Source organism: Eurytemora carolleeae, unplaced genomic scaffold (assembly GCF_000591075.1).
Source record: "Eurytemora carolleeae unplaced genomic scaffold, Eaff_2.0 scaffold14, whole genome shotgun sequence".
In the NCBI taxonomy this organism is placed as follows: domain Eukaryota; kingdom Metazoa; phylum Arthropoda; class Copepoda; order Calanoida; family Temoridae; genus Eurytemora; species Eurytemora carolleeae.
Genome location: NW_019396079.1, coordinates 671,347 through 682,445, shown reverse-complemented (window position 1 = coordinate 682,445; position 11,099 = coordinate 671,347). Strand labels below are relative to the sequence as shown.

The 11,099-nt window shown below is 32.8% G+C and overlaps 1 protein-coding gene across 1 annotated transcript; it reads left to right on the top strand.

Moving 5' to 3' along the window:
• The first annotated feature begins 1,173 nt into the window (after window positions 1-1,173).
• LOC111715957 (uncharacterized) lies at window positions 1,174-4,446 on the top strand. The gene is made up of 4 exons (XM_023491368.1): window positions 1,174-1,269; window positions 2,564-2,677; window positions 2,994-3,281; window positions 4,058-4,446. The coding sequence occupies exons 2-4, from the start codon at window positions 2,574-2,576 to the stop codon at window positions 4,266-4,268; spliced, it is 603 nt and encodes a 200-aa protein (XP_023347136.1). The 5' UTR covers window positions 1,174-1,269; window positions 2,564-2,573; the 3' UTR covers window positions 4,269-4,446.
• The last annotated feature ends 6,653 nt before the right edge of the window (window positions 4,447-11,099 follow it).

The window sequence follows — 11,099 nt, the reverse complement described above, 5'->3', positions numbered from 1 at the left end:
ATAATTTAATGAAATATTATGTGAATTATCAAAATTTTCAAAATTCACTCTATAAAGTATGACCTCGTTGGTGAGACTAAGGCCGCATCATTTGAATATAATGCTTTTTTTAACCCGTGTTTTAATGATTGAAAACAGTTGCATGTTTCCATAACTTTTAACCAATAATTCTTGCATTTTTATTGTTTTAAAACCTGGATTGAACAATCTTAATCATCAATATGGTATAATGTAGATGCAAACACCACCCACCCGTCCTATTTATTGGTTGGGGAATATTTATATAGGGAAATTTTTTATCAACAATGTTTTGGGACATCTTTTCCCTCACAAAGCGCCACAAAACAGATTTGTATCGTTAAAAAGCTTCAAATAATACTGCCTCCAGTGCAATCTAGTCATAATATTATTGATACTGATATGATAAACTGAAAAAGAATAAAAAATGTATTTTTAAAAAGTTTTTTGCTCTTTTTTAATTTTATAATGGTATGATTGGTAATTATGGTCAGCAGTGGCTCAACTAGCACTTTTGTGAGGGGGGGGGGGCTGCAATTTAATTTTGTGGAGCTGGGGTGGCCCTGTGGCTAGCGCTGTTTTAGGATTTGAAGTAAAAAAAGGGTTGGCTCTGTGCTCAATAACATACCAATTTCTTATAATAACCATGACTTATGCTTTAAAAATATATACTTATAACAGCTTTAAAATTAACGGCATGAGTTAAATAATGAAACATATGCGTGATGCGCCGAAATTTCTGTTCTTGTATGTATATATATGTACATATATTTTTTTGCACGGCCCAATCCAACTTTTGCAAATTCCACAGCTGTGATTTGATTTGTTCAGATGTTCTGTGTAAATTCTAAAACTTGACTTTTACTAAAAAGATAAAAATCAAGAATAAAAAAGTCATCCTACATTTTATAGTTATATGAAATATAGATAAAATTATCAAAGAGCAGAGACGATACAAAATTACCGATCTTGGTGCAAAATAAAAAATTTTCATCCTAACAAGGATTTATATAGAAGTTTCCCCCCCCCCCCCTCCCTCTTACGGGTTTGTTAAATTCAAATATTTTGTGCACCTTTCTTATAAAAGAAAGACACGAAGGTTCCTATTTTATCATTTGTGATCTCTCATTTCTAAACTGGTTTACAATGTTGTCTCTGTAATTCTATATACTCTATGCAAACGGCAAAATGTTTAAATAGTTGTTCATACGATCAAATAATTATAAGTCTACAAACACCCGGTCCGAAACAGTAAGTTCTTTAATACTAAAAACATGTAGAGATGGTAGAGATACGCCAATGAACAATCTAAACCAAAAAATTATTAAAATATTTATAATATTATTTATTTATGTCAATGTACATATGGTTATTATTTATTGCGAGAAAGTTTTTGCTTCAATTTTTATTTTGATCGAAATCAAACTCACTCTATAACGTTCTAGATTAAAAATCTTAAATTTAAACAAATGATGTAAAAATCCCGACCAAAAAACATATTGTCCCGCATGATAACACAAGACAGTTGGATATATAAATTTATTTATTTAATTCAAGATTTATCAAAATATTCGATTTTTTTTATTAAAATCCGCGAAATAAAAAGGGAAACATAGTTCAATTATATAATTCAATTACTGACGACTCATTATATCAAATCCATCTTTAAATCACTCATTGACCAACTTTGTGATATTTCAAGATGCAATACTCAGTCAAGTTTGTCAAAAAATTTCATAGTAAAACAGTTTAAGAATTCAACACAATAAATATTAATCTTAAGTACAGTTGAAAAATTGGTTTGAGTTGTGCATTTCGAGTGACGCGGCTGGATTTTTTAAAACCACACTTTAAAGGCTTTAGATATACCATTTAAAAAAGTAGTTTTGCCCGGAAGAGTCAAATGTGGTGGTACAAAAGGGGAAATAGTGGTGGCTCATGGCTGCCGGAAGAGAAGAAAGCTAATATGTGGCACGGAAGGGGAAATAGTGGTGGCTCATGGCCATTTGCCTTCCCCCGCTCATCTGATCCTCGCTAGAGAATCCACAAACAAGATTTATAAAAATAAAAATATTTATTCACTGGAATTTTTAAAGAATTATTAAGAAATTTTAAACATAAATTAGCCTTCCATAAAAATTTATTAACAACTATACAAGCGTAAGATAATGCTTGAGGCCGAATTAAAAGAATTTGAGCCATGTCTCAAATTTGAGACGTGACTCAAACATGGTTGGTTCAACTTGGATGAGCCGGTGCTCAATTGGAAGCGGTTTTTGTTGGTTCAGCAACGCGGTTTAAATTCTTTAAATTCGGCCTCTGAAAATAAAGAAATAAGACATGATCCTTGATCAAACACAAAACAAATGACTGTTCATTGTACAGTGCTTTTAAATAGTTTATTTGGCACAATTAAACATACAGTCCCTTTAAATAGTTTATTTGGCACAATTAAACATACAGTCCCTATAAATAGTTTATTTGGCACAATTAAACATACATGGGTTATCAAAAACACGTTGACAGTCCTTTTAATGCTTTTCAGGGCTTGAAGCATGATATCTCTGCTACAAATTCTTCTGATTGGAATTCTCTTTAATTTGGTAGCATCCAAACCATCCAAAGATGCGGAAGAATTGTACGACGACATTTTTGGAAGGTGAAACAAGTTTTTTTTAAATAAAAACCTCATTTTTTAGATCCTCTGCGCAGTTAAAGATGCCTTAAAAAATTACTCACTGTGCTAGATCAAGAAGTCTTTTTGTTAAAAGCTGATAATCCATTTCTTCCAGTGTTTTTTTGGTATATTAAATATTTCCATATACCTATGACCATTGTGACCCGGCTTGTCTAATGAGGTAACAAAAGTTGTGCATATATCTAAAAATTGTATATTCTTAAAATTTACCCTGTACAATCAAATCTCAAATGATGGAATTTTAAAAATCTAATTTTAAACATAAATTATTGTTTAGTGATGAATCGTCAGAGATGGAGGAAGCGAAAATACTAAAACAAATGCAAGAATACCGATCTAAAATAATAGATGGTCTGAAGCCAGGAGCTTGCTACAGGGTTGATCAACACGGTCGGGTTACAGACAAGGGCACGAACGGCGAGATTGTCAACAAATGTGGTCCAGGATTCAAATGTGAAGAATCTTGTCCAACATGCAGGATGTTCAAGGTTGGGCTGCCAAAAGGAGTGAACCCATCAGAACTGAAGTGCACTAAAATTAACAAAAGATCCGCTGATTACACCAGGTTGGCCGTGGACATTTTGTTTAATTTAAATTGAGAATTTCAACTTTTCTAGAATAATTGCGCTTCCGCGAAAATGTTTTTTCTCGCGAAATTGTGAAAGTTCACTTTCGGTGAAAAACCTAATCCCCCCCAGGATTGTTTTTTGCACCTATTGATAATTTAAAATGTTCAAAAACCGTGAACACGATCCTCAAAACTGTGCCCCAGATAAATCTTAAATCGATTAGTTCTCTGTTTTTCTTTCCAATATTTTAGAACAGTGTCTTACATTTTTTTAGTAATATCACAGTTATAATTAATCCGTTGAACTTTTTTTTTGTAGTTTTGGCTAATTATCTGTCTCTTACTTTCCTTTTATAAAAATAAGAAATGATTGCTTTACTTTATTTTCTCAACTCTTTTCACAACTCAAAGACTTTGATTTTCTCTTTAATTTTGTTGAGAATTAAAAGGGACTGTGAATGTAATTTCAAGTGACCTTCTATTAATAGAGAGGCCTTTCAGATTCACATCAGTACCCTTTAAAGCTTTGTCTGATAAGGTAAGAGTTAGATATTCATGTTTTTAGAAACTGATATATTATTTCTGAAAGTAACTTACACATTTTTTGCTTCAGAAAAAATGGAGAAATTAACAGACCTAAACATTTTCAAGCCATATAAGAACGACTCGCCGCTATCTTCCATATTATTATCAGATTAAGGTTTCAAGGGCGTCCTTGTGAATCGGGCATTTTAAAATTAAATCCACAAACGTTTTAATCATTTATTTTTCAGCGATGAGATCAAAGAAGCCAAAGCTCTAAAAGAACTGCTGAAGACCCAAGCTGAAACCCGTGCTAAAATAATAGATGGTCTGGAACCAGGTTTTTGCTACAAGGTTGATAGTAATGGTCGGGTAGGCAAGGGCGAGATCGTCAATAAATGCGGCCCGGGATTCAAATGTGAATTATCAGTATTTAAAAGGCTGTGCTGCCAAAAGGTGTGAACCCAACGGATCTGAAGTGCACTAAAATTAGCAAACGATCAGCTGATGAGGAAAGAATGCAGACCAAACCTCCAAAAATATTATTAAAATTTATAGATTAATTCATCGCTTTTTTCATCAAACCTACCAACTGTTCACCATGAAATAAAATTGGAAGTCAGAATTAAAACAAACAGTGTCTGAAAACTGTCTTTTTTTCGAACAATAATTTTTTCCGTTATACATATATCATAATATAGGAAAACTAGGAGAGAAATAGTAAGTAAGGAAATAGGTAGAAAAAAAGGAAAAAGAATTAGAAAATAAAAAAGAAATAGGAAGGCAAGGAGAGGAGAGGAATAGGAAGGCATAGGAGAGGAATAGGAAGGCAAGGAGAAGAATAGGAAGGCAAGGAGAGGAATAGGAAGGCAAAGAGAGGAATTGGAAGGCAAAGAGAGGAATGGAAAAAATAGGAGAGAAATAAGAAGACAAGAAGAGCACTATAAAACCAATGTGGGAAAATAGAAAAACAAGGAGAAACAGGAAAACAGGAAGACAAGGGAAATTAAGAATAAAAACAGGAAAACAAGAAAACAAGGGAAATTAAGAATAAAAACAGGAAAACAAGAAAACAAGGGAAAATAAGAATAAAAACAGGAAAACAAGATAAGAAATAGAAAAAGAAGAGGAAAATGTTAAACACGGAGATATAGGTTAAAACAATTAAAAAATATGAAAAATAGAAAAGCTAAGAGAGAAAAAGAAAAAATCAGTAAAGAAATATGGAAACAAGGAAAGAAATGCATGGAAAGCAAGGAGATAAATAGGAAAACAAGGGGAAAAAATAGAAAAAAAAAGAAATAGAAAAACAGGGAGAGATGGGTATGGGGGGGTCAAAAAATCGTATACTAGGAAACTATCGCGTTTTAGTTTAGATGCAGAAAAGTACTAGGAAATCACCTGTCATTAACCATTCTGTGCCNTCAGGGTTATGATTGGTTAAGACAATTTCTGGGCCGAGTTCTGGGTCTAGGAAAGGCTAGAGGCCAAACACCAAGGCTAGAATAGCTAGGGGGCCAAGCGCTGCGGCCACATGACCAATAATTTCAATGTTATACATTTGAGAGCAATGCACAAAATTGATAGGAGGGGGGGGGGTCCAAAAATCGTATACTATGAAATTACCACGTTTTAGTTTAGAATGCAGAAAAGTACTTATAGGATATCACCTGTCATTATCCATTCTGTGCCCCCCCCCCTCGACTATTTCACAAAGTGTCACCAACCTTTAATGTTTTCAAGTATTCTCCTGTAGCTACTCTGGTATAGTCGTTTCCATTCATTCATATTCTGAAATATAAATAGAAACTCCTACCTAAAAAAGAATTTTAAAATTGACACACAAGGTATTCAGAAATATTTAATTTCAAATTCTGGTGCGATAACATTCTCCGTACTAACGTATAGGGTCTGTCCTAGTGAACGATTTTTGGACCCCCCCCCCNACTTTCTGGGACAAGCGCTGCGACTAGGATAGGCTAAGGGGCCGAGCGCTGCGGCCACGGGTTAAATTAGTTAAGACACTTTCTGGGCCGAGCGCTGCGGCTATGACAGGTTAGGGGGCCGAGCGCTGCGGCCACGGGTTTGGTTAAGTTAAGACAGTTTCTGTATGATCCATGTACAAATTGATAGGAGGGGGGGGGCCTGGGTGGGGCCCAAAAATCGTTCTCTAGGAATATACCCTAGTATAAATTTTTTTTACCCCCCCCCCCCCTCCTATCCATTTTGTACACGACCATTTATTTTTTTTATTTTTCAGCAATTCGTTTATATTTTAAGGGTTAGGTTAGGCCACCTAGCTTTTCTGTGCCGAGCGCTGCGGATAAGACAGTCTATAAGGTGCCGAGCGCTGTAGCTAGGACAGGCTAGGAGGGCAAGCGCCGCGGCTATGACAGGCTAGAGGACCGGGCGCTGCGGCCACATGACCCAATTTATCAATGTGGTGAAGTGTGTCATGTACAAAATTGACATGAGGGGAATTGTATACGTTGAAAATACCTGATTGCTTTTTAACATTATATAGTTAATAATTAATTCATTTTTAATTTCTCGGACAGCTGTTTTTCTCTTGAGTTAAGAATAGGAAAGCTGAAAGACGTAGCTGACGTAATAATACAATCAGCTGATATTTAATTATTATTTCTATACTTTCAATTTATTCGCTTTATTCAATAATATTTTAATAAAATAAACTTTTACTCAAAAAATGCCTTATTGCAAGCATAATATAATAAAGATGTACAGTTTATTCGTATCGATGATCGAACTTGCAGGACTTGCAGTGAATCTACGAACTGTAATACGGGTTATGATTAATTGATTGCCGTAGAGGACGTCGTCCTTGTATACACAGTTTACGTGTTTTAAAACGAAAAACGTAAATTTCTTGCTAACTCAAATGTCAAAAGTTTTCATATTTTAGTATGTAACAACGAACACATAATGACATTAAAATATGATAAATTTAAATTTTATTGGACTGTTGTTACTGAAGAAAACATCAAATAGTGTGTATAGAAAGGAACCGTTCCTTTGCGCTCAAATTCTGAACGAAAAATCGGCTTTTTCTCCGGCCACAGTTGTCTTTGAAAAGTAAGACTATTACCGATGAATAGCGCTTAGGCTGTTTAGTTTACCCTGAAATTACCCAAAAAAGTGAACGGTCCCTTTAACTAACCAACTGCATTTTATTGATGGTACTTTTCCTTTCATCTTTATAGTAAAGAGTTTTTAAATCGCTAAAAATTTATTTGTTTTTTATTCATTTCTGAAGAAATGACGCATCGGGCAAAAATAATAGTGTTCGAGGTAGTTTCATGAAATCTTTGTGCTTTTGCCTTGATGAGATTATTTTAATTATAAAATTTGTTTCGAGAACGCAGAAATAATAAGATTTAATTTCAATTTTATAGTCTTTTAATTAAAAAAAAATTGACCAAATCCGGGAACCAATCAAAATCTTTGTAGCACAGTTCTATGCTATAGGCAAATTGAACAAAATATCACAATAATTACCAAATATAACACTGCTGAAAAAATCTAAACCAGAGAAACAGTCTAAAAATAGTACAAAAATGGTCTTGAATTTAGAGCATAATAAGAACCATGAACATACAAATTAAAATCGTCCATGTCATGCGAACGTTGATAAAAACCGAATTCCAAAGTTTTTTAGTCATTTCTTAATAGATTCTTGTACAATAGATGGCACAGTAGAATTTGTCCACTCTCAGTACAGTTGTATTCTGACGTCACAAGTGTGAATTCAGCTTTTGTGTCCGACAAAATTATTAATAATAGTGATAATTGAAGAATGAAATGCTTATCTTACAGTAAAAAAGTGCAATTTTATGTGCTCCTAATTTTCTGTTTTTACACTTTTTATTCAATCTTGGAAAACATGTCAACTAATGTGAGAAAATTTCATTTTTCTTGTTATATTTTACACTTGTGACGTCGTGTATAATTGATCCATTTCTCTGTTGCCACCTATTGTACTTGATAATCTATTTGGTTATTTCTAATTATAATAAATTAATTCGCTGAGTAATACTGCGTAAAGAAAGACGACATCCTATTATTGTAACTTAATGTTTATTGAGACTCTCTATATCTGCATTTCTTATCGTCCTTCTCAATTATTATTCTCCTAGTCCTAGCTCTAGATATATTACTTAAGCTTAAATTACAGGTTTATGCTTCATTAGGTCATAAACACATTACCTACCTTCCCATGCATTCACTAGTTATCAGGACCCTCCCCTTCCCTCCTCAGTTCTTACACACACACACACACACCCCCCCCCAGCCCCCCTCTCATCCCCCATCACTTCTCAAATGATTATTTATTGAGAAAACTTTAAAAAAAGATATTGATCCTAATTAGTCTGTGCCACAAACTCTGATTTTATAATCCCTATATATTTGCAACCCAATGTTGTAGACCTTAGATACTTCAAACTGTGGTTTCTGTTAAATCAAATAATCTATGTTTAAATATCAAAGGTTCACACCTGCATTAGGTGGCAAATATATCGGGTTTAGAAAATTTGTTTTTGCGACAAAGATTAATTACTTAATTGATTTTTTATTATTGATTCATCGATTCATTGAATGATTTGTTCATTTATTCATTGATTTGTCAGTTTTTTTTTAACTGGTAAAAGATTTGTTATTTGGTTTGTTGCTTCATTAATTCGTATTTTATGCAATCGATCACTCATATTTTCCTTATTCATTATTTCATTTAGAAATAGTTTATTTATTCATAAATTGGTTATTTTAGATATTCATTCGTTTATTAATTCACCAATTGTTAATTTTAGATATTCATTTATTCAACCATTGCACGCACCTCTGCTTCTTTAGTAAAAGTAAATTCAACCTATATGAAGCATAAAGTCTGACCGCGTCAACGTTGTTGCACCGGCAAGTCCTGTCCATAGAGCTAGGTACAGGACAAACTGAGACAGGAAAGGTTGACCCGGCTCGGAAATTCAAATGTACTACGGCTGCCCGTGATTGTTATCCAAAACAAAAGTTCTATTGAAATTATTTTAATTCGTCTATCACATCCTTCTACTCCCCCCCCCCCCCATGTAACCAAATATCCGTCTTTGGTTGTGGTGCCAAAAGTTTCCCGATTTCCCAGACTCCCCAGAGTTTTCTGTCAATACCCATATTTGAATAAAAATCCTTTCTTCAGAATTCTTTATCATTATCATCCTTGAACCTTATACAGTATTCGGTATTCTAGGAAATATCTGATAAAAGTTACAAAATTTTGCCAACGGTCATTCGGGCATAGGGCACACATCTGAACTATTGTGATATGCACATTGTACACTGTACAGTGTCAGTCTTTACTTTTATAGTTAAAGGGACCGTTCACTTATTTGGGTAATTTGAGGGTAAAAAAATAGCATATTAGCTATTCATTTGTATTAGTCTTACTTTTCACGGAAAACTATGGCCTGAGAAAAATCTGATTTATCGTCTAGAATTCCAGCGCAAAGGAATGATACCGCCTTTGCATCACCAATATTTTATGTTTTTTTTGTCAAAGTCATGGATTTAAAAAGATTTTCAATTAAATTGTAGTTTCTAATAGTTAATTGCAGAAATCTTTAATTTAAAAAAACCTTTTTACAAATTGTATATTTTTAAAATATAACTTGTTTTAAACTTTTTACGGGTTGATACGTTTTCCCTACTTCCACAGGAATCCCCTTGATTTAATGAAGAGTTGGAATCTAGAAACCGGTTAGACGGAATGAGAAAGCCGTCTTTATAAACTATAAACGTACTCATTTGTTAAATCATGTTTGAACAAGAAAAACGTTAATTTCTTGCTAATTCTAAAGTTTCTATATTTTATTATATAATGGCTGACACACGATGTCATTGTATTATGATAGATTTAGATTTTATTGGGCTGTATTTACTAAAAAACGTTTAAATATTGTCTTTGCAAAGGTACCTATACCTTTCCGCTGGAATTATAAACGATAAATCGGCTTTTCTCCGGTCATAGATATCTTTGAAAAGTAAGATTATAAACAAAGAATAGCTAATGACTAATTAGTTTACCATGAAATTACCCAAATAAGTGAACGGTCCCTTTAAGTCTGATAGTATACTAATTATACGCGAACTTTGTACAATGTATAAATATAAAAAGTATTTAGAAATTAAATTTGATTTATTGAAAAGTGGAAATAACACTATTTTGAACCCTTTTACTTTTTTAACAAAAATGTTAACAATATAACGAAATAGGATTGCATCAAAAACAACTAACAGTAAGAGGCAAATGTTTATTAAAAACTGACTCCTAAAATCATAAAAAACACCAAGATATATGATAACACAAGTTTATGGGTCTCAGACAATTACGTCATATTTGTGGATTTTATGAAGTTTCCAGAATTCGAAGAAGAAAACCTGAACAGTGAAAACTTGAATCTTGAGTTAATTCAGTCCTTGTTTAACATTCAACTCATATTGTTCTATTGGAGTTAGTTCAGTTCTTGTTTAACATTCAACTCATATTGTTCTATTGGAGTTAGTGCAGTCCTTGTTTAACATTCAACTCATATTGTTCTATTGGAGTTAGATCAGTCCTTGATTCAACTCATATTGTTCTATGGAGTAAGTTCAGTTCTTGGTTAACACTCAACTCATATTGTTCTATAGAGTTAGTTCAGTNCTTCACATTTATTTTCCAAGATTTTTGAACAACATGCTGTAAATATTTTTGAAACGAGACGACTGCAGTATTCAGATAAAAAAATCGGCACCGACACCTCATAAATCATCTAATAAAACAAACACATTTTTTAAAACTTTTTATTAAAAAACCGAAGATTGGACTTTATTTTATATCTTATAATGTACAGAAGAGAATTGATACGGTTGTGAAACCTTTCAAAAAAAGAATCAAAAAGATATATATCTAATATGATATATGCAATATATACATACTTATATAAATATTTAAGTATGCGCTGGTAGTTTTATGCACGTCCTTTAGTACAAGTGATCTATTGTAAATATATATATATGCGTATATACATTTAACGTTTTATACATTTAAAATTATAATTTGTACAATGAACATGAACGTAAGACATCTTCTATTTAAACTTGTCAATTTTGAATAAACGTGATAAAACTTGTCAATCTATTGAAATATATATCTTAACAAAGTTCAGTTTTATGATGTTAGAATGTTAGAATGTTAGCTTTGTTTTTCAAGTCATTTTTTTTCGTTATTTGCATCATGTGTGTGGA